The sequence below is a fragment of the Papio anubis genome, chromosome 2 (assembly GCF_008728515.1).
Source record: "Papio anubis isolate 15944 chromosome 2, Panubis1.0, whole genome shotgun sequence".
NCBI classification, from domain to species: domain Eukaryota; kingdom Metazoa; phylum Chordata; class Mammalia; order Primates; family Cercopithecidae; genus Papio; species Papio anubis.
Window position 1 is genome coordinate 20,073,570 of NC_044977.1, and position 24,903 is coordinate 20,098,472.

At 39.6% G+C, this 24,903-nt stretch overlaps 1 protein-coding gene across 4 annotated transcripts in view; it reads left to right on the forward strand.

The window, feature by feature from the left end:
* Window positions 1-24,903, forward strand: part of CMSS1 (cms1 ribosomal small subunit homolog) — a 371,710-nt gene that overhangs the window by 324,667 nt on the left and 22,140 nt on the right. For all 4 annotated transcript variants that reach the window (XM_031661910.1, XM_031661917.1, XM_031661928.1 and 1 more), the window contains one exon: window positions 14,090-14,178. In XM_031661910.1, the coding sequence (XP_031517770.1) occupies window positions 14,090-14,178 (89 nt within the window). The remainder of the gene's footprint in view (window positions 1-14,089; window positions 14,179-24,903) is intronic.

The window sequence follows — 24,903 nt, forward strand, 5'->3', positions numbered from 1 at the left end:
ATAAAAAGTAAAATATTTAGTCTCATCAAATGATTGCAAATTAGTAAAATGCTATATTATTTTTTACCTATTTACAATATTAGAAAGGTACTATTCAGTGTTTGCTGGGGTGTGATAAAACATACACAGTGTTATACAGTGTTGATGACTTATAAATTGACCCAAACGCTTGCAGAATAGAGTTTAGAAGTTGTTAAGACCTTTTAAAAACATGTATACCATTTTACAATGCAATTTCTCTTCTGGAAATCTAAACAGAAATATATAAAATGTTACATATAATGATGTTTATTATACTATATTTACAAAGCCAAATTTTTGAAATAATCTAAATAATGATAGAAGAACAAAGAAATATATTGTAGACAAACCATGGTTTACTATACAGCCACTAAAAATGTTTTTCAAGACTAATGACATGGGGAAATACTCATAATATTAAAGGATAAAACATTTGCATACGATATATAATTCCAGACATGTAAAGCTATGTGTATATATACATAGTCTTACTCATATACACACAGAGACAGACAAAAGTAAATACCAAAATTGGAATGCTGGATATCTTTTACAGTAGGATTGTCTTTTTATAGTGGAACCAATTTTTTTTTTTTTTTTTTTTTACTTTTCTGCATTTTCTAAAATCTCCACAATGAATATGTACCATTTTTATATGAAGGAAAAGGGTAAAAAAAGGTTTTTAAAAATTATGATGCTATCAAATCTGTAGTATGGTATTGATAAACCAAGTCTTATTTTACTCTCTCTTGTTTGTTTACTCCATTAGACTTACATCTCAGCGTTATCTCACCCCATCATGTAAGACTTTAGGGTTGTGGTTCTCAAAGATCAATCCAAACACAAATCATTATGTGAATATTTTTCGTATAGTTGGTAGTAAGTTGATAGACTAATTCCTTAAGCCCAGTTTATCAATAAGAAATTTGAAGGATGAAGCAATGAAGGACCTTGTCCTAAGCTATACCAAAAAACGCTGTAAGAAAAGGCTTTTTCCCTTGAGAAGCTGGGTGAGAAAATTAAGCATTCTGAGGCAGGGCAGGTGAGCATTATACTTACCTTGAATGATTTACATTCAGGGATACATTATGTATTAATAGTATAATAGGTAGTTGAAGTCTCTGTGAATGCCAGAGGGTACTGTTAACAGAAATACTGTGTTTTTCCATCGTAACACTTCTCTTCCTTGGGGTTCCACTCTATAACAAGGGTGAGTGGATAGCAGGTCTAGATGTCGCCTCATAGGCTTTTTTCTTATGAAATTTCTGTACGGGGGAAATTATGTAACTCACATACTCACATGTGGGCCACATTCACCTATATTTTTTTAATGTTACCCTATTCCTCTGTACTTCAGCATTCCACCTCAGTCTGGAAATTTTGACGCATCCAGGGTATATAGCGTTCTTAACAGAAGTTGGCCCGAACCAGAAGAGAATCATAAATCACAGCAGTATGACATCATCAATCCACAATTAAGAAAACTGTGGCATAAAGTGGTTTGCTCAAGATCACAAAAATTAAAGCTAAAATTTAGGCCTCTCTGTCACTGTTCTGGGAGCTGTTAACAGGTGTTCTGCAGTGAGGGGTTTGGGGATCAAATAAATTCGAGGATGGCCTCATCTCCATTTCCTTACTTGGACTGTAGTAATCCATATTAATATATTAAAGAATCTCTGCAATAAGACAGATAATATTAACAAAATAGATGAGATATAGGGAAAACAAGTATAAACCAGGACTAGCCAAGGCGAACCAGGACATATTTTCTCCCTAGCTAAAAGATAGGATGGGGGTGGAGGGAGTAGTAGAGAGTTACTGACAGATATCTGAACTCAGTTAGGTTTGGGTTTTTTTGGAGGAGGGAGGCTGCCTGCCACATGTAGATGAATGTTAGTTAAATAGAACATACATTATTATATGAAACTGGGCTCTACCCATAAAGCCCAGTGGATTCTAATAACCTGCTTAAAGACCAGTGCCACCAGCAAGCTACTTGATTTGCCTTCCAAGTTTGAGGGCCAATATTGTAAAGAGCAGACTTTGAATCAATATTGTGTAGGTCCAAATCCTGGCTCTCTTTTCTTATTAATGTTGAGCAGGTGCCTCCATTTCTACCTCTGTAAAACAGATTATAACAACAGTACCCATCTCATAAGATTGATATGGGAATTACATGAGTTATTTACAAAGAGCATTTAGAACAGTGCCTTGTACAGAATAAGGGTTATATAAGAGCTGTTATCATTAGAATTGGTTTCTATTCCAAGAGTGAAGAATTTATATAGTAATGCTTCCAAATGTACAAGTATTCAGACCCAAAATGCCACCACCAGCATCCATGGCTCTATTCATTTAACTGTAAAAGTTGGGTAGAAAAGATTGAATTGAAATTGCTCATAGCTTGAAAACTGCCCCCAAATATATAAATGTTCAAACATTTCAAACAAACTAGAAAGGAGGAAGGATTGGGAGCTTTAATACTTGCCTGAAGTTCAGGTCATGTCACCTAGCCCCTGATGTAGACTGATGATTCCTGAGGAGCCTTTCCTCTGTGTGTGTGTGTGTGTGTGTGTGCGTGTTAGTGTTTAAGAGACAGAGTCTTGCTCTGTCACCCAGGCTGGAGTGCAGTGGCATCATCACAGCTCACTGTATCTTTGAACTCCTCAGCTCAAGTCATCCTCCTGCCTCAGCCTTCCAAGTTGTTGGGACTCAGATGCATACCACTGCACCTCACTTCCTGTGTGCATATTTAAAAATAAATGAATACAGCATTACTAACCTGGAACAGTCAAATTTTTAGAAAATAACCATTAAGTTCTGCTGACTTGTAGCTAGCAACAGAAATTTTGTAGCATTTAAGCATCCCATAAAAAGTTGAGGCATTTTTCTTTAGTTGTGTTTTTCAAATGATCTTTTTGTTCTTAGTACTTTGCCTTCCATCAGAGTATCAGGACCCATGAAGTAACTCCAGCTCAATGTTTTACCATCCTAGTCCAAATTCTCTAGCTTTAAAGTTTTCTGTGGGTACAGGTGACATATTTTATAAACAAACTCAAGATCTGTTGCCTTAGTTAGGAAAATAGGAGCATTATTTTAATGTACATCAGGCTATAGCTGTTGCCACTAAAAATGGCAAAATGAAAGGAGAAAAAGGATCACCCACTCCTCTTTCCAGTTCAGAGTGACAAGAAAACTTCTGATAGAGAGAACCAAATCACAGGGGCTTATATCCAGAAGCATTTGTTTTGTCAAATCTTTTGGAGAGAAGACGAGATCTTAAGGAGCTTGAGAAATGGAGAAGATAGATCATGCCTGGTTTTTTGCCATATGTTAGACAGCAAAAAGGCAAAAAGGAAGAGATGATAACTGGAAACAAACAAACAAAACTGGACTGATGCCAATAGAAAGCCTGATGAAGCACCACATGCCCACAGCTTTGAGTGGTCCTGTGTCCCGGCACCTGGACCCCAGGACTGCAGGACTTGAAGAAGCCAGGAGGCTGAGGGCCGAACCTACCTGAGCTCCTCCAAGCAGCTCCCTCGAAGCAACCGGATGCCCTGCAGTGGGCATGACAAGCCTGTCTTGGGTTTGCTGCTCCTTTTGCACTCTCCTTCAGTGAATTCCTCAATTTCATACAGGACCTGCCCCATTTTCCTTTCCTAGTGAAAGTTGTAACTGCTTGCTACATTATCCCCTAAGACAGTCTTGTTTCTTGTTTCCACCTTCAGAAGATCTTTACAGAGGAGGGAAAACCTGAACTGAAGTTTAAAGGGTAGGGGTGAAGTTTTGATGGAAAAGGAAAGAAGACAAGGATAGAGTGAGAACAGGCATTCTGAATAATTAGAGTAAATGAGAGATACACTTACAGGCCATATGATTATTTGATCATGTGGCCTAATTGACTATAAACCCTTCTTTTCTAGTCACAGCATATCTGTAGTAATTATTTTGAAAAATGTGCAGAAGCAATAAAAGATTGACCTTTCATTGTGTAATACAGAGGTTACACAACCTCTGTGAGTATAGGTGGATTCAGAATTGAGAGCCTCTTCCTCCTTGGCCAGGCTGCTCACTGCCTTCACTGCCTTTTCCTCCTCTTCCCTTCCCTGTGATCTATGTTGCTGGCATGGCCTCACGGCCTTCACAGAGTTCAGTCTCAGGGTCCTGTTCTTTGGATATGGGAATTGTGTTCTTTCTCAGTGATGCTGGTGGGAGTCTCTTAATGAGCTGGGAACATGGTTCTTGAAGAGTAGTTCCCAGCCCTGGCCAAATAAAACATTCTGGCTCCTAGGGATTGAGTAATTTTAGCAAAACACTTTAGACTGTTTAAGTACAGCTGTGTATCCAGCATTACTTTTCAGTGTGTATAATGTAGCTTTCCCAGAGAACAGCTGATGACCTCTAGAAATATAGAACTTCCCCCACAAAATGATACCGAACTAAATAAAATGGATTTTTAAAAATAGAGCCACAACATGATGATAAAAGGAACAGTTCTACAGGAAGTCATAACAATTCTAAACTTGCATGCGCCTAAGACAGCTATGAAATATGTAAATAAAAATTGGTAGAATTACTATAAAACATTGACAAGCTCAAAATGAGAGGGGCAGATGTTAATACACACCCCAATAATTGATAGATAAAACAGATTAAAATTCATAACCATGTAACTTTTTTTTTTTTTTTTTTTTTTTGAGACAGAGTCTTGCTTTGTTGCCCAGGTTGGAGTGCAGTGGCATGATCTCGGCTCACTGCAAGCTCTGCCTCCTGGGTTCATGCCATTCTCCTGCCCCAGCCTCCCAAGTAGCTGAGACTACAGGTGCCCGCCACCACACTGTTGTTGTAGAGACGGGATTTCACCACGTTAGCCAGGATGGTCTCGATTTCCTGACCTCGTGTTCTGCTCGCCTCAGCCTTCCAAAGTCTTGGGATTACAGGCTGAGCCACCGTGCCCAGCCAGCATGTAACATTTTTTAAAACATAAGTTTATGATCACACATAGACATCTGTACCTAACAATTAGAAACTATATACTCAGAAACAGGCTACAGTAATCAAAACAGCATGGTACTGGTACAAACACAGACATATAGACCAATGGGACAGAACAGCGACCTCAGAAATACAACCACACACCTACAACCATCTGATCTTCGACAAACCTGACAAAAACAAGCAATGGGGAAATGATCTCCATAAATGGTGCTGGGAAAACTGGCTAGCCATATGCAGAAAACTGAAACTGGACCCCTTCCTTACAATTATACAAAGATTTACTCAAGATAGATTAATGTCTTAAATGTAAAACCCAAAACCATAAACACCCTAGAAGAAAACCTAGGCAGTACCACTCAGGACACAGGCACGGGCAAAGACTTCATGATTAAAATTCCAAAAGCAATTCCAACACAAGCCAAAATTGACAAAATAGATCTAATTAAACTGAAGAGCTTATACATAGCAAAAGAAACTATCATCAGAGTGAACAGACAACCTATAGATTGGGAGAAAAATTTTGCAATCTACCCATCTGACAAAGGCCTAATATCCAGAATTTACAAGGAACTTAAACAAATTTACAAGAAAAAAACAACCCCATCAAAAAGTGGGCGAAGGATATGAACAGACACTTCTCAAAAGAAGACATTTATGTGACCAACAGACATATGAAAAAAAGCTCAACTCACTGATCATTAGAGAAATGCAAATCAAAACCACAATGAGATACCATCTCACGCCAGTCAGAATGGCAATTATTAAAAAGTCAAGAAACAACAGATGCTGGCAAGACTGTGGAGAAATAAAAATGCTTTTACACTGTTGGTGGGAATGTAAATTAGTTCAGCCATTGTGGGAGACAGTATGGAAATTCCTCAAGGATCTAGAACCAGAAATACCATTTGACCCAGCAGTCCCATCACTGGGTATATACCCAAAGAAATATAAATCATTCTACTCTGAAGACGCATGCACACATGTTTATTGCAGCACTATTTACAATAACAAAGTCATGGAACCAACCCAAAAGCCCATCGATGATAGACTGCATGAAGAGAATGTGGTATATATATACCATGGAATACTACGCAGCCACAAAATGAATGAGATCATGTCCTTTGGAGGGACATGGATGAAGCTGGAAGCCATCATCCTCAGCAAACTAACCCAGGAACAGAAAACCAAACATCACATGTTCTCACTCATAAGTGGGAATTGAACAATGAGAACACATGGACACAGGGAGGGGAACATCACACACCAAGGCCTGTTGTTGGGTGAGGGGTGAGGGGACGGAATTTAGGGGATGGGTCAATAGATGCAGCAAACCACCATGGCACACGTATACCTATGTAACAAACCTGCACATTCTGCACATGGATCCTGGAACTTGAAGTAAAATAAAATAAAATGAAAAGTTTAAACTCTTAGAAAAACCCTTGAAACATTTTTTTAATTGATTAAAAATCCAGCCAAGAGACCAGACACAGTGGCTCACACCCATAATACCAGCACTTTGGGAGGCTGAAGTGAGTGGATTACCTGAGGTCAGGAGTTTGAGACCAGCCTGGTCAACATGGTGAAACCCCGTCTCTACTAAAAAAAAATATATATATATATATACACACACACACACACACACACACACACACACGTGTGTGTATATATACATATGTATTTATGCATACATATATGTGTGTATACATATACGTGTATATATACACACATAGATAGATATATACACACACACACACACATATTAGCCGGGCATGGTGGTGGGCACCTGTAATCCCAGCTACTCAGGAGGCTGAGGCAGGAGAATCGCTTGAACCCAGGAGCTGGAGGTTAGCTGAGATCGCGCCATTGCACTCCAGTCTGGGCGACAAGAGTGAAGCTCCATCTCAAAAAAAAAAAAAAAAAAAAAAAGAAATCCAGCCAGGACAAGTTTCTATAAATAAAGTTCATCAGAACACTGTCATTTCCATTTGTTATACACTGCCTAGGGCAGTGTATAACTAGAACAGCAGAGTTGAGTAGTTATCAGTAATGTTCATATTACTCTGCAAACCCAACACCTACTTATCCTGTGTCCTTTACCTTAAAAGTATGCTGATCCCACTGGGTGCAGTTACACAACTGTATGCATAATCCATAGAACTGTTCAGTAAGTTATTTTTAGTATATGTAAAATATTCCTCAATAAACCTTACTTTAAAAAAATAATGATTGAAGCCAACTTCCATTAATTTGTAACACTTGCCCAACATCACACAACTAATAATTGCTGAAGCTGAGATTTGAACCCCAGATATTTTAATCCCATAATCCATAATCCCCCACACTATCCTTGCTTCAAAAGAAGCTGCTTTCAGCTTCATGAAATTTCCTTCTATTCCTCTATTGTTTTGCTAAGAGGTCTCTTTGATGCTTTTATTTTTAAATCACGCCCCAGAAGTCCCCCACTTCCAGTCTCTGGTCACTACTGATCCTTTTTCTGCCTCTATAGTTTTGCCCTTTCTAGAATGTTAAAATAAATAAAATCATGCATTACATAACTTCTTGGGCCTGACTTCTTTTGCTTGGCATCATGCTGTTGAAATTCATCCATATTATGTTTTCTGTTCTTTTTCTTTCTTTTTTAGAAATGCAGTCTCACTATGTTGCCCAGGCTGGTCTTGAACTCGCGGCTTCAAGGGATTCTCCCGCCTTAGCCTCCCTGAGCACTGGGATTATAGGCGTGAGCCACAACCCCTAACCTGTTGTTCTTTTCCTAACTATGAGAACTAATAAAGACAGAGGAGCAAGGTTGTTCGCCAGGGCAGATATAGGTTTTTCTGAGGCCTGAGCTTATGCAATGTCATGGGCCCTGTCTTAGAAAAAGAATGCAAAATTCCTGATACAAAATTAAGTATAAAAGAAAAAGAAAAAAAACAAAATTTAAAAATTAGGTATGAAAGAAGTTATTTTAAATAAGAAAAAAAACAAACAAACAATGCTGCCCCAACCACAGCAATTCTGAAAATTTGTATTTTACTCATCCTCATCAAATAAAGAAAAAACATATGGTTTCTTTTCAGTCATATACAGTGCACCATCTACTATATGTATCCTACAGGAGAGACGTTCAATTTCAAATAGGCAAAAATGAGAACCTAATTCTCTCCTTACAGTTTTATATTTTTTATGATTAGAAGAATCTTCCACTGACTAGTTTCAGGTTTCCTATATTCCAAACCTGGTTCCTCCTCCACTTCCCACATGGTTCTAGGGACTGATGCTCTAGGCACATCTGTGTCATGATCTACACCCTCTGGCCTTGCCCACTTTATGTCAGAAAGTCTGGTGAGTTAGCACAGGGTATCTAGTGCAGGAAGCCAGCACTAGAACAGCTAGCAATCATTTGATCATAGACAAAAGTGATTGCAAACCACATAAAACTCCCATTAAATTCAAACTAAATGTATGTGCAACTAGCTTCCTCTAAATGGATCCCCAAAAATGCTCCCAGCCATCCAGCACTACTCCCTGGGAGATATGTGGCAGGAGAATTCTGAGTGGAAACAGACAATGGTCTTAACATATAGTGGTGAAGACAGCGGTCTTCACATACTCTTGCACATTTTTAAGAACAATTGACTGTATGATCCCATTACCAGGGCCCCTCCCAGGGTCTTCAAGGGTTTATGCAAGCAAGTACCTAAAAACCTAAGGAAAATGATGGGAAACTGGATTTCAGATACTTACCAAAAAGAAGATGAAGGTAGGGATTGAGGGAAAGAGAAGATGTGCAGCCTTCTATTTTCATTTGCTGTTGTTGCCAGGGGTTGATGACTCCTCTTTTGGAATAACTTAACCAGTCCCATCTGGCAGTGTCTTTTTTTTTAAGTAGACTCTTCAAGGAGTTGGGGAAGAGGCAGTGCAGTCTTAGTGACTCCACTTAACCGGCTGAATCAACCACTGAGACTGAGTGGCACAGGCCCAGCTTAGCCTCCTCAAATCCCAGCAGTCCTGGAGGAACCTGAGTACTGGAGCCAACCTGGCTAGATTGGGTCCCCATACTTTTCTTTCAGTATTCTCTTAATGGAAATCACAGAACTAGCCTCCTTACTTCAGAAAAGCAGTTTTCTCTTTTGGAATCAAAAAACATCACAGACTAAGGAAACAACTACATTATCCAATTCACAGTGATATAAGATGATCTCATTTAATATGTTAAAAGGTATCAGATAAAGTAACTTTTTGGAACAAGAAGTAACTTAGAGCATTTTATTAGCAAGGTATTTTCATCTTTCTCATAGTTTTTGTTGCATAAGTGTCACATACCTTTAAAACTATGTTACAGTCAGCCCTCCATATCCACGAGCTCCACATATGTAGATTTCACCAACTACAGATCAAAAATATTTGGAAAAAAAAAGTGTCTTTACTTAGTATGTACAGACTTTTTTCTCTTGTCATTATTCCCTAAACAATACAGTATAGCAACTCTATACATAGCATTTATATTGTATTAGGTATTATAAGTAATCTAGAGATAATATAAAGTATATAGGAGAATGTACATAGGTTGTATGCAAATACTACATCATTTTATATCAGGAACTTGAGCATCTGTGGATTTTGGTAAGTGAAACAGGTCCTGGAACCAGACCCCTTAGATACCAAGGGACTACTGTATTTATTTTCAACTAGATTGCTTAAATATAGACTGTGTTCTTCAGCTAGCAGATTCTGAGGAATGGAGGAATACAGAGTGTATATTTTTTAAGATCATTCATTGATTTTTAAACATTTATGGGGCTGATCCTGGCAATTATTTATTTGTAGGTCATTCTTTTTACCTCAAAGGATTTTTATGATATGAGGATATGAGGAAATTTGGATTAAATGCTTTACATAGAGAATATATGTTACTTTATAATAAAAATGTAAATAAAGCAGTAGGTATGGGGAGTCCTTTTTACTTTTAGTCAACACTGGGTCAAGTACTTTGGGTACTCATATGTACCCTCAGAGAGTTTACAGTTCAGATGGAGAGAAAACCTAACGTTTATGCAACACCAGTACACATTGTAAGACAAGGTAAAATTATGTGCCTATTTACAAGGTACAGGCTACCAACAGTGTAGAAAGAAGTACAGAGGCAAGAGGAAGAAGGAGAACATAGTTTCCTGTAAGGATCCCAGATGAAGATGGGTTGGAGAATATTGAGAGAAAGGAGCCCCCATTGATAGAAGCCAATATAAGAATTTTCACAGAACTAGGGGTAGCCTTTAGATTTCTTGGGATTTTTTATGTACACAATCATATCTGCAAATGGAGGCAGTTTGCTATCTTCCTTTCTAATGTATATGCCTTTTATTTCCTTTTCTTATGATACTGCACTGGTTAAAAGTTCTAGCACTGTGTCAAATAAGACTGGTAAGACCTGACATCTTTGCCTCGTTCCCAATCAGGAGCAAAGCTTTGGCCTTTCATTATTAGCCATAATGTTGCTGAAAGCTTTTTTACATGCTGTTTATCAATTTCAATTCTTTTTAAATTTGTTGACGTTTTATGACCTAGAATATAGTCTGCCTTGGTATACCTTCTGTGACACTTGAAAAGAGTATGTATTCTGCCGTTGTTGATTGGATTGTTCTACAAATGTTGATTATATCCTATTGCTTGATAGTGCCACTCAGTTCTATATCTTTGCCGATTTTCTATCTAGTCATTCTCTCAATTTTTAAGAGACGACTGTTAAAGTTTACAAGTCAATTGTGGATTTATCTATTTCTCATTTTATTTCTACCAGTTTTTGCTTCACATGCTTTGTAGTTCTACAAAGCGTGTAGAGCCTGCTGTTTGGTGCATACACATTTAGGATTGCTATGTCTTCTTGACAGATTACCCTTTATCATTATATAATGTCTTTCTCATTCTCTGGTAATTGTCTTTGCTCTGAAGTCTGCTTTCCCTGAAATTAATATAGCCACTCCTGCTTTCCATTGACCAATATTTTCATATTATGTCTTTTTTCATCCCTTGGCTTTCAATTTGCCTGTATCATTATATTTGAAGTCAGTTTCTTATAACAGCATATAGTTCGGCCATATTTTTAAATTCATTCTGTCAATCTCTATCTTTAAATTGGTATGTTTGGGCTATTTACATTTAATATATTCATTGACATGTTGGGGGTTTAAATCTGTGTATGTGTTTTTTTCTTTGTTCACTAATTTTTGCAGCTCTGTGCAGGGGAGGAGCATGGGTTGGTCCCTTATCTTCCTATGGATTACTTGAAGATATTGTAGAATCTCACTTTGATTTATCTTGGTGTTTTTGAGTACATCTCTCTATATAGCCTTTTTAATGGTTACTGAAACTATTAGTGTGGATTTGGCCTCATTACTGCTGGGTGATGTAGAAAGTCCTAACTCTCCACTAAGCCTCCTCTGACACCATCCCAGTGGGAGAGGAAAGATATAATTCATTACAGCCAGGAGGGGATGGAAGTCCAGGCTCCTCATGTGGTCACCACTGATACTGCAGTGGTGGTGGTGGTGGTGGCAGTGGGGGATGGATGAGGGCTCATTACCACCCTCTGGGGATAAAAATCCCAGCTCCCAGTTTGTCTCTGACATCACCCTGGTAGGAGATGGAGCCTTGAGGGGTCCATCATGGGATGCCTCATTACACTCTGTCAAGGGTGGAAGTCCAGGCTCCCCATTCTGTCTTTGGTGGTAAGGATGAGGTCGTAGTTTTTTCTGTGGTGTTGGCTGCAGTCAAGTGGTTATTGTCTGAAAGGTTTTAGTCTTGCTAGGCTTCCTCTTTCTTGGTCATTTTGGTAGAGAGAGCAGACTTTTGTTGGGGCTTTTTTGGTCTGCTTCCATTGGCATTTCCAGGTAGCTGCCTTCTTCAGCTCTTAGTCTGGGATAATGGGGCAAAGAGATAACCCAGGGAGTTTGCCATGGAATTATTCTTGGTCCCTAAAATCTCTAGCTGGTCTGCTATCTTCTCTCCACCTTTCAGAGTCTTTCTATTTTTTAAAATATGTAATGTCTAGGATTTTTCACTGTACTTCGCCAGAGGGAGAGGGAACAGTGTAACTACTACAGCTATCTTCCTAGAAGCAAAGATCCTATAAATATTATTTAATTAATGACAATTTAATTGTTCATTTTCAAAGGCCCTGTTAATCTGCCTGCTATTTTTCAGTACGCCATTGGATAGGCTTTTTTCCTCATGCTGCACACTTAAAAGTATACATATTAGGCTGGGTGCCGTGGCTCACGCCTGTAATCCTAGCACCTTGGGAGGCCGAGGCAGGCAGATCACCTGAGGTCAGGAGTTCAAAACCAGTCTGGCCAACATGGTAAATCCCCATCTCTACTAAAAATACAAAAATTAGGCAGGCATGGTGGTGGGTGCTTGTGATCCCACCTACTCGGGAGGCTGAGGCAGGAGAATCGCTTGAACCTGGGAGGTGGAGGTTGCAGTGAGCTTAGATTGTACCATTGCACTCCAGCCTGGGCAACAGAGAGAGACTCCGTCTCAAAAAAAAAAAAAAAGTACACATATTAGTCAGGGTTCTCCAGAGAAACAGAACCAACAGGATTATATAAAGAAAGAGATTTAGTCTAAGGAATTGGCTTATGTGATTATGGAGGCTAGCCAGCCCAGCCCTAAGATCTTCATGGCGAGTTGGCAAACTGGAGATCCAGGAGAGCTGATAGTTTAGTTCTAGTCCAAAGGCCTTAGAACTAGAGAAGATGATACAGTTTTAGTCTAAACATGATAAGCCTGAGATCCAGGAAGAGCTGATGTTTCAGTTCAAGTCGAAAGGCAGGAATAATTCTCCCTTATTCAAGGATGGGTCAGTGCTTTTATTTCAACCACTTGGATGAGGCCCACTCACACTATGGAAATTAATCTGCTCTATTCAGTCTATCAATTTAAAAGTTAATCTCTCTAAAAACACCCTCACAGCAAAACCCAGAATGTATGACCAAATATTAGGGCACCCCATGGCCCAGTCAAGTTGACATATAAGATTTACCATCACAGTATGCAAACATTTAAAAGCTTGGGCCTACCGAACTGGTTAAGTTGGACCTAAATATGAACTCTGACAGAACATGTTCACAAAATCACATTTGAGGCTCACTTTGAGATATACAGAGAAACTCAAGGGAATGAGTAAAGTCTTTGATAAATCAAAAATTTGTTTAAAGGAAGCAAACACTAAAACCTGAAAGGCAGTGTGATATTAGGAGAAATAAGAACCTTCTGATCACCGTGTTTCTTCAGGAGAGCTTTATAAATAGGAAAACTGTTAAAACTTTTATTTTTCCTGATTCTTAGGGTAAGAATTTATTTTTTCTATTGTGGAAAGGTTAAAAAATTCAAACTAGGAATTTCTCATGACCTGTAATCCCTTTGTCACAATCTTAACATGTCCCCCTGGGGCCAGCATCTAATGTCAAGGCCTGGCTGGTTCTGGGTGCAGGCATCACTTGCTGGGGATAGCTTCGGACTCAAATAGACTTTAGTTCCCAGGCGTGTGACCTTGGGTAAATGGCTTTACCTCTCTAAACAGCAGTCTTTTTATCTAAGAATAGAGGGATTTCATATCTGTAATCAGTAGTTATACTGTAAGAATTAAATAAAATAACGTCTATGAAGCATAGTGTTGAACATGTAGTAGCCACTCAATAATTCTCGCCCTGACCACTTCTTATTATCATCATAAGACAGCCTTTTGTCATTGTAAACTCTTAATAAATACCATTTTTTAAAGGCTGCAAAACGTCCTCTTGTATGAGTATTCTATAATAAAACATTCCCTCCTAAGGTGACACATCTAAGTAATCTTTAATTTTCCAGTTTTATAAATGAGATTGCCATCTTGGTGCTTAAATATCTGTTTCAGTTTGGATCATTTCCTTAAGTGCAGCTTCTTTGAGGCAGAATTAAAAAGTGAAGAGATAGAACCTTCTAGAAAGGTGGTAGGTACCAAGATTGCACTAGCAATGAGAGAGAGAGAGAGACTTTTCTGATTTTCAAACTTTATGTTTTCTAGAAGCATCAGATGGTGAAGGAGGAGGAGACACAGAAGTGATGCAGCAGGAGACAGTTCCAGTTCCTGTACCCTCAGAGGAAACCAAACAGGTGAGGGGTCACTGTGGGAGAGCCACCACTGTTAAATTCTGAAATCAGCCTTTTCCTCCTCTCTGTTGTTGAACTCCCCGTGTCCTAATATCTGTTGTTGGTGGAATTTAAGAGAGCCTTTTACTTTCTTTCCGTTTGAAAAGGCCATGGGCCATGCTTCCTTCCTTGTAAACCAGCAAGGTCTGTTTTTGGCTCTAATTCTTTTTCTTCCCCCTTTTTTTTTTTTTTTTTTTTTTTTGAGACAGGATCTTGCTTTATCACCTGGGCTGTAGTACAGTGGCACAATCATGGCTCACTGCAACCTTGACCTTCTGGGCTCAAGCAATCCTCCCACCTCAGCCTCCCAAGTAGCTGGGACACCACAGGCATGCGCCACCACACCCAGCTAATTTTTTTGTTTTGTAGAGATGAGGTTTCTCCGTGTTGCCCAGGCTGGTCTCAAACTCCTGAGCTCAAGCAATCTACTTGCCTTGGCCTCCCAAAGTGCTGGGATTACAGGTGTGAGCCACTGCTCCTGGTTCCTAATGTTTTTTAACTATATAAATGTTTTTCACAATAATGATATCTTAGATTCTTACATCACATTTTTGCCAAAAATTCAGCCTTATGCTTTTGGGTACAATTCCTAAAAGGAGACAAATAGCATAGATAGAGAAGATTATCACACACTCGAGTGCATGATTACAGCACCAGGCCATGCTGCCAGCAGGCTCCTGGGACCTTATTTCTACCCAGCATTATGGTCTGTCATATGCATTCTTAACAGGGGATCTGTGGTCTTTGCATTATCAGAATTGGCCATTTGGATAATCTTTTTTCCTAAACCTTTTACTGCCTTTTAAATCTTCCTACTGATGTGAGTAATGCTACTCACATCCATTTGTAGCTTTTTCTCCTTGGGTTTCCATCAAACCTGATTGGTATTTAGTTTGGTGCAAAAGTAATTGTGGTTTTTGCCATTACTTTTAATTTTAAAAAATTAGTTTTGCACCAACCTAATAAATCTGTGTGATTTGGGCTTTTTGGGGTTTTGTTTGTTTGTTTGTTTTTGAGATAGAGTCTTGCTCTGTTGCCCAGGCTAGGGGACAGTGGCATAATCATGGCTTACTGCAAGCTCAACCTCCCAAACTCAAGTGATCCTCCCACCTCAGTCTCCTGAGCAGCTGGGACCACACTAGCTAATTTCTTTATTTTTTTGTAGAGATGAGGTCTCACTATGTTACCCAGGCTGGTCTCGAACTTCTGGGCTCAAGTGATCCTCTTTCCCTTGGCCTCCTAAAGTGCTGGGATTACAGGCATGAGCCACAGTGCCTGGCTTATGTGTGAATTTTTAAAGGACTGTCTACTACCAGTCCAAAGTTACTGTATTTTTCATTGCAACAATTTGGGGTCTTATTCTTATTGTAGGTGCTTTAAACTCATTACACCAGAGTGTTATTCTACCCAAAGTTTGTGACCCAGCTCAGGATAACTGTAAGAAGCAATTTAGTGTAGTGTTGCTTAACTTGCCCACCCAAGTGGGCAAGTTAAATTTCTCTGTGACTCAGTCAATGGTAAATGGTAATAATTATGTCTTCCTCACAGAGTTGTAATGATGATTAAATGAGTTGGTACTTGATAAGCACTTCAAACAGTGGTTATCAAAGAGAATCACTGAAGTGTTAATTATTATAGTTATAGTTAATAATTATATTATAATCTTTTTTATTTTGCCCATTATTTTTTCTTCCTGGGAAGGGATATGCAGAAAGGTATATGTGTTTAATATATAATCATCTTGGTTTTTTTCTCCAACCATTAAATATTTTGCTCAAAGGCCCTATACTGGTTTTAATTTTAATCATTCTTCTGGAAACCTACAGGGTAACACATCCTTAGCTTTTCGATTTATTTCCTCAAGGTGGGGTTTAATTTTTCCGTAGCTTATCCCACTAATCATACCATAGCCATGCCCTCTTTGACTTTTGCCTCTAATCAATGTCTGCCTACAGGACTTATTTGCACGTATTCTTCTTTATACTCCATTGGCTTTCGTTTTTTCTTGGTTTCCCCTTGATTTTCTTCTTGTTTGTTCCTTGCTCTTTCTGGTCCCATTGGTAAATCAAAAAAAGACCTTTTATTGAGCAGTTAATACTGTCACTGTATAAAGCACACTGTACCATATAATCCTGACAGCATCCCTAGGAGGTAGGTGACACCCACTTTACAAGAGAGACAGGTTCTGGGGGTCACAGCCCATCTGGTTGGCTGTGAGCCAGGCTACGAGGATACTGTTGCTTTCACTTCCCTTTTTACCTGTCCTTTCTCTTTCAGCTGAGGAAAATTGGATTAACTATGTTCTAATGTGTTTTGTTGGTCACATGCCATTGCTATTTTCTGCCAAGCAAAAAAAATAATTACAAAATCTTAAGCTGTTACTGCCCATTTTAATCACCTTTCTCTTGCTTTAATTTCTTTCACCACCAAATTGCTTTGAAGAGTCCAAGTCCTTGGTAAGCAAAATGCCCTAACCCCTTTCTCCAACTCTATCCTAATTTCCCTGGCCAGAGAAATATCCTTTTTCTCTGAATTGACATGAGAATCTGCGTGTGCCCCTCTGCCTCATATGAGTGTTGCCCATCTTGGTCCCTGCTTATCCCCAGGAGGCTCACCTCAAGGACAGATTTTATCTGTGTGTCTCCAGAGCGCCTGGCATGGAACCTTGCCCTTAATTGGCACTCATTATTTGTGAATGAAGGAATGAATGACCATACCGGTATCCCAGTTTTCTCATGACTCTTCCCATCTCAGCCCTTTGTCCAGCTTGTGAGCCATCAGCTCCCTGACACAGCTGCCTGCAGAGGTCTTTTGGGGCCTTGTGATGCCCTATCCCTCCTCCAGCCACATCCCTGATTTCCCAAAACAATTCCCTCCTTGAAAGGCTCCTCCACCTTGACATTCAGGGCTGGAGTCTGTCCTCTCCATCCCTGCCTGCCCACACAGTCACCCAGCTCCCCTGTGGCCTCCTTCGTCCTCTCTCCGCCACTGCTCTTCTCCCTCTGGAACTTATCCCACCACCCCAAGGATGACTTACTTGTCAGGCATACTGTCTGTCCTTTCAGGAGTCCTTCTCTAATTGTTTACACTCAGAACTTGAGTCTCCAGCTGGTTCATAAGTCCCTTGGGCCAGGGTTTCTTTTGTGTCCACTATAGTAGCTAACACAGTTTGGGGCTCTTATTTGGCAGATATGGCCAGATGTGTGTTTTCTAAATATAACTGCATTTTTTCTGGATCAATTTTTTTAAAATGTTATGTTGTATTTAAATTTTAGATTTGTTTCAGATTTGTTTAAGACTGTGCTGTTCTTTCAGTTTGTCTTTATGCTTGTACAGGAACCACTTGGCATGATGCTGTCAGCTGTAATATACATTTAGGCTTTAATATCACCAGGCAAGAGCATCTGTCAAGATAGATGATGTTCCCTCCTTTGCCGTAGCTGGGCCTCACATTTGTGTCACTGAATACATTATTGCCTCTAGTTTGTTCATATTTTAGGCAGCAGATTTATAACTTTAAAGTTTTTAAATCCATGCAACTACCTCATCTCTAGCAACCATTTCACATCTAAATAATCATCCTTGGCCTGCTTAATAATGTGAGTATAAAGATCTGCCAACAGTTCTTTTTTCCCTAGTAATCACTTCCAAAATAAATGATGAGTTCCCTACTCCTAGAGATTGCATCACCCTCTTCCCTCTTCAACATCAGTCATTTCAGAGCCAGCCCTAGTGACTTTGTAATTATGGTTCCCAGAATATAAACCCTTACAAAGGATTTTGTGACTTTTCCTTGATGCTTCCATGATGTCAGTAGCATTTCAGTGGTTCCATGACCCATCTTCTCCTGCTCAGAGACCACAGTGGACTTCTTTTTTCTTCGCTGTCCTTTTGTTTATCTCCTTTAATCATAAAGGAATCTTCAGCAGGAGTGTTTCTCCCTTTCCCTTCTTACTTTCCTTTCTCTACTGTTGTATTTTCTTGATACTGCTTTATTTGAGCATTGGTCATTTCATATTTCTTCCACTCTTTATCTCCAAGATTATGCTTATCTATTGTTGAAAGAAAACAGGACTATGTCCTATTCATTCTCTGATTCACCTTTTTCCTTTTCATTATGTTTTCTCAGTTCTGTTCTTTGTATTAATCTATTGTTTCATTGACAAATTGCCCAAAACTTAGCAGCTTAAAATAAAACAAAAACATTTAGCATCTCTTATCAGGTACCAGCCAAGTTGTGGGCTGGGGCTGGAGGCTCATGGGGAGAGTTTACCTTGCAGCTCGCTTGTGTAGTTATTGGCACGTCTCAATCTCTCACCATTTGAGCCTCTCCACAGGGTTGCCTCACGGCATTGCAGTTGCCTTTCCCCAGGCCGAGTGATCCAAGAGGGAACCAGCAAAAGCACCCAAGACAGAAACCACAATCTTTTTATAGTTTATTCTCAGAGTTAACACCTCGTCACTTCTGCCATATTAAGCAAGTTAGTAAATCCAGGCCACGTTCATGGGGAAGAGATTACAAAGAGATTACCAAGAGATCGAGATCTTGAGGAGCTATCCTGGAATCTGGCTACCACACTCTTCCTCTGGCCCCTCAATGACTTACATCCCTTCAATGTGCAGAATATACTCACCCCTCCAAGGATTGCAAAGTCTCATCCCATTGCAGTGTGAGCTCAATATCCAAAATCTCGTCATCTAAATCAGGTCCAGGTGCAGTTGGGGCTCCTCAGTTTTAATTCCTTAAGTACAGCGCTTTGAGTACATTTCTTCTCAACCTATGAAACTAAAGAGACAAGTTACCTCTCCTACATGCTCAACACACAGTGGTGGGACAAGTGTAGGATAACCTTTATTGACATTTCTATTCAAAAGGCAGCAAATAGGAGGCACATGGAGTCATTGGTACACAGCATTCTGAAGGCCATCCAAGCAAGTATCAGTTTATTTATTAAGGGTCGAGGCCTAAGAGTAATTCTCCGTGGTTCTTGGCTCTGCCCTTTGGGCTTTGTTTTGTCCTCCAATTATCCTTCTTCTTCTTCTTTTTCTATGAAAAGCAGCATGTGTTTGCAACTGAGCATCTAATGCAGCCTGCTTCTTGACAGAATTCTCCATGTCCAAAGGCCTCTGCTCTCATTGTTCTCTGACTCTCTCAGCCCAAACTAGTGGTATTTCTACATATATACCTCCTTTAAAAACTGTGGGTGTCACCTGTGATGCTTCTGGGTGTTCACTCCATTAGGCAGAAGTCACACCCGTAATCTCTTCTCTACCTTGGGCCCTTGCTGAGAGAATATGAGGCAATATCCCTTAAGCTTCCTAGAGGCATCTTGTTTGAGAAAATCTGTGAGCACACCCCTAATTTCTTTAAAGTGCTCCTGTGTGACTGAATAGTATTCTGAGGCACCATCTTTGTTTCTTCTGAGGTCTTAACAAATGGTTTTAAGTCGCACCCTTGATTTCATCTTTAATAGTCCTCTCAATTTAACTCCTTCCTTTTTCATTCTACTGTAAGAGCCAAGAAGAAATCAGGTGTCCCCTTCAACACTATTTGAAAATCTCCTTACCTAGATTCCCCATGCCAGTAGACACATTTTCCATATAATTTCAGAGAACTGTATTGCTAAACTTTCTACCACTGCATAACAAAGAGTCCCTTTCCTTCAGTTTCCAGTAAGATTCTTCTTTCTTCAAGCCCTCACCTTCCATGTCTTCAAAGTCCAAAATTTCATAAAGTGTTGTTCAAGCACATTCTTCATCAATCACTTTACTTTTGACACATTTCAGAGTAGTTTGCAAAATCAGTACACTCACCCCAGATACTTCAGCATGCCTATCAATGACTAATGTTTAATATTTGTCTTAAAGTTTGTGTATTTTCTTTTGAGGTAAAGTTAATATACAATAAATGTACAAATGTCAAATATACCATTCAATGAATTTTGACAAATAAATACAACTGTGTAACCCAAAGCCCAATCTGGATTAAAAAAAACCAGGATCATCACCCCCAAAATCCTTTCATGCCACCTGGGTCAATCACCATGCTAAATTCCTTGCCCCAGAGTCAACAACTGTTCCGATTTTTTTTCTAAAAAATTAATTTTGCCTGTTGTAAAATGTCATAGAAAGTTACATGCTCTTTTGTTTAAGGCTTCTTTCATTCAACACAGTATTATTTAGATTCCTCCATGTCAGTGTATAGTATTTCATTCCTTTTTATTGCTGAGCACATTAAGTCTGCTAGGGCTGCCGTAACAAAATACCACAGACTGGGTGGCTGAAACAACAGTTCTGAAAGCTGGAACTCCATAATCAAGAGGTCTACAGGTGTGGTTTCTCCTGAGGCCTCTCCCTTCACTTGCAGATGGCCTTCTCACTGTGTCTTCACATGGTCTTTTCTCTGTCTATACATATCCCTGCTGTCTCACTGTGTCTTCATATGGTCTTTTCTCTGTCTATGCATATCCCTGCTGTCTCACTGTCTTCACATGGTCTTTTCTCTATCTACGCATATCCCTGCTATCTCACTGTGTCTTCACATGGTCTTTTCTCTGTCTACGCATATCCCTGCTGTTTCACTGTGTCTTCACATGGTCTTTTCTCTATCTACACATAGTCTCACTGTGTCTTCACATGGTCTTTTCTCTGTCTATGCATATCCCTGCTGTTTCACTGTGTCTTCACATGGTCTTTTCTCTATCTACACATATCCCTGCTGTCTCACTGTGTCTTCACATGGTCTTCTCTCTATCTACACATATCCCGGCTGTTTCACTGTGTCTTCACATGGTCTTTTCTCTGTCTACGCATATCCCTGCTGTCTCACTGTGTCTTCACATGGTCTTTTCTCTGTCTACACATATCCCTGCTGTCTCACTGTGTCTTCACATGGTCTTTTCTCTGTCTATGCATATCCCTGCTGTCTCACTGTGTCTTCACATGGTCTTTTCTCTGTCTATGCATATCCCTGCTGTCTCTTCTTCTTATCAAGACACCAGTCACATTGAATTGAGGCTCTACCCTTATGACACCTCATTTAACCTTAGTTGCCTCTTTAAAGGCCCTGTATCCAAATATAGTCACATTGGAGGTTAGGGTTTTAACATATGACTTTCTAGGCAACACAATTCAGTTTAGAACACTGAGTAGTATTCACTTATACAAATGTACCATTTTGTTTATCCATTCTTCTATTGATGGACACCTGAGGCTATTTCTTTTTTTTTCTTTCTTTCTTTTTTTTTTTTTAAATGGAGTCTTGCTATGTCGCCCAGGCTGGAGTGCAGTGATGCGATTCCCGGCTCACTGCAGCCTCTGCCTCCTGAATTCGAGCGATTCTCCCACCTCAGCCACCTGACTAGCTGGGATTACAGGCATTCACCATCAGGCCCGGCCAATTTTTGTATTTTTGTAGAGATGGGATTTCACCATGTTGGCGAGGCTGGTCTTGAACTCCTGACCTCAGGTGATCCGTCCACCTGGGCCTCCCAAAGTGCTGGGATTACAGGCGTGAGCCCCCCCAGCCTAGGGCTATTTCTTGTTTGGGACTATTATGAATGAATCCACCACGAATATTCACATACAAGTTTCTTGGGGAATAGTTTTTAAGCTTTTTATTGTATTTTACATTTTTAATTGACACGTAATAATTCTGCGTATTTCTGGGGTACACAGTGATGTCTGTATAGTGTTCACATCAGGGCAGAACATAAATTTTTATTTCTCTTTAGTAAATACATGACACTTGCTGAGTCACCTTCAGTTTCATAAAAAAAACTGCCAGATCTTTTTCCTAAATGATTGTACCATTTTGCACCCCCACCATCAGTGTGTGAGAGTTTTGGTTGCTGTATATCCTTGTCAACATTTGGAGTTATTGGCCTTTTAATTTTCGACATTTTGGTGAGTGTGTATAGAATAACTTTTACCATGTCCAAAAGAAACTAAAAGCCACTTCTAAGTTGTTTTTATCTTAATAATGAACATGCTTGTTTTGTTATAAAATGGCAATGTAAATTTTTTTATTCTTACCAACCTAATAATCATACATATCTTTTTTAAAAATACCAGCTGGGCATGGTGGCTCATGCCTCTAATCCCAGCACTTTGGGAGGCTGAGGCGGGCAGATCACTTGAGGTCAGGAATTCAAGACAAGCCTGGCCAATGTGGTGAAACCCTGTCTCTACAAAAAATACAAAAATTAGCTAGGCATGGAGGCACACTCCTGTAATCTCAGCTACTCAGGAGGTTGAGGCAGGAGAATCACTTGAACCTGGGAGGCGGAGGTTGCAGTGAGCTGAGATCATGCCACTGTACTCCAGCCTAGGCAGTCTCAAAAAATAAAAATTTAAAAAATTTAAAAATCAAACAATATTACTTATTTACTAAGAGAAAAATTCAGCTTCTCTAGCTTTTTTCCTTACTTTTCTGCCTTATAGTTTACACTGGTATTTCTTGACTTAGCAATGTCTGATGTAATCTACTGACATCCTGACTTAGCATATGAGGACATAGTTCTCCCATCTGTTATACTTCCTATTCCCTCACCAACTGCTACCTCCCCTGCCAACAAGATACCACATTTTGGTCAAAACAGTTGTCACTATTACATCATTATGATGATGGAAATATTGTTCAATGCTGAGAGAAAGAAGCTATAACCATTCCTCCTTTCTTATACAACTCTTTATTTTCATGGCATTAATAGTTGCTTCATTTCTTTATTTGCATGGCTTTCTGTGTTCCTATTGTTAATTGTTTCCATATGTTCCAACATCTCTTCCACATGCCCATGAATAATATTTTCCATATGTTCAAATAGGCTAGTCATTTTGTTTTGTTTTGTTTTCCTGCAAAACTCCATATTTCTATTTCACTCCAAATTGGTTATTCTCCAGGCCCACTGAACAATTGAGACCTCTTAACTGTCATCCTAGGATGCCCCTTCAGTGCCCTCCTGGGCTGGACTCCTTTTTAGCTAAATCCCATAGCTTCCTTTTGTTTGGTTTCACCCTTTGTATTCTGAAATACAGCCTTCAGTATCTGTAGGTAGGATGTAAATTTTTTGAGACTTCATATATCTGAATATGTCTTTATTCTACTCTTACACTTGATTGATACTTTGGCTGGGTATAAAAGTTTAATTTGCAAATAAACTTTCTTCATAATTTTGAAAGCATCATTCCATTAAGTTCTAATATCCATTATTGCTTTTTAGAGATCTTGGCACTATTCTTTTTTCTGATCCTTTGTATTTTGTATGTTATATTTTGGAGGGGAATATTTTAGAATCTTCTTTGCCCATAATTTTCTGAAATTTTATAGTGATGCTCCTTGGAATGGGTATTTTTCATATTCATTGTACCCTATACCTAATGGGCTTTCAATTTGGAGTTTCATGTTCAAAATTTCCTTCAGGCAGCACAAGTTTGTCACATATTACTTCTTTTTTTTTTAATTTTATTTTGTCATGTGTTATTTCCTTGATGACTCCTTTTTAGAGACAAGGGTCTTACTTAGTCACTCATGCTGGAGTGCAGTGGTGCAATCATAGCTCACTGCAACATTGAATTCCTGGGCTCAAGAGGTCCTCCTGCCTCAGTCTTCCACGTAGCTAGGAGCACAGGTATGCACCACCACACAAGCTAATTTTTTGTGTATGTGAGGCGGAGTCCCACTCTGTCACCCAGGCTGGAGTGTAGCGGCACAATCTTGGCTCACTGCAACCTCTGCTTCCCGGGTTCAAGCGATTCTCCTGCCTCAGCCCCCTAAGTAGCTGGGATTGCAGGTGTGCACCTACAATACGACTAATTTTTGTATTTTTTAGTAGGGGGGCGAGGGGTTTCACCATGTTGGTCAGGCTGGTCTTTTTTTTTTTTTTTTGAGGCGGTCTGGCTCATCACCAGGCTGAAGTGCAGTGGCCCGATCTCCACTCACTGCAAGCTCCGCCTCCCGGGTTGACGCCATTCTCCTGCCTCAGCCTCCCGGTAGCTGGGACTACAGAAGCCACGCCACCGTGCCCGGCTAATTTTTGTATTTTAGTAGAGCGGGGTTTCACCGTGTTAGTCAGGATAGTCTGATCTCGGTCAGGCTGGTCTTGTACTCTGTGACCTCGTGATCTGCTTTCTCCCTCAGCCTCCCAAAGTGCTGGGATTACAGGCGTGAGCCACCATACCCAGCCTTTTTGTTTGTTTGTTTTTGTTTTTTTGTTGAGGCGGTCTCACTGTAACCAGGGCTGGTCTCAAACTCCTGGCCTCATGGTCCCTCCCACCTTGGCCCCACAAGCACTAGGTTTACAGGCATGAGATTACCATGCCAAGCCCCTACTGTTTTATGTCTCACTTTTTCATAATACTATTTATTGGAAAAATTGAATCTAGGGTGGTTCTCTGATTTTCTCACCACTTTTTTCTTTTCATTTTTCATCGCTTTCTGGGAATTGCCTCTACTTTATCTTCATGCCTTCCTCATATATATATATATATGTGTATATATATATATGTGTGTGTATATATATGTGTGTGTGTGTATATATATATGTGTGTGTGTGTATATATATATATATATTTTTTTTTTTTTTTTTTTTTTGAGGCCAGTCTTGCTCTGTCGCCCAGGCTGGAGATGCAGTGTGGGATCTCAGCTCACTGCAGCTCCAGCCTCCCAGGTTCCATGTTCTCCTGCCTCAG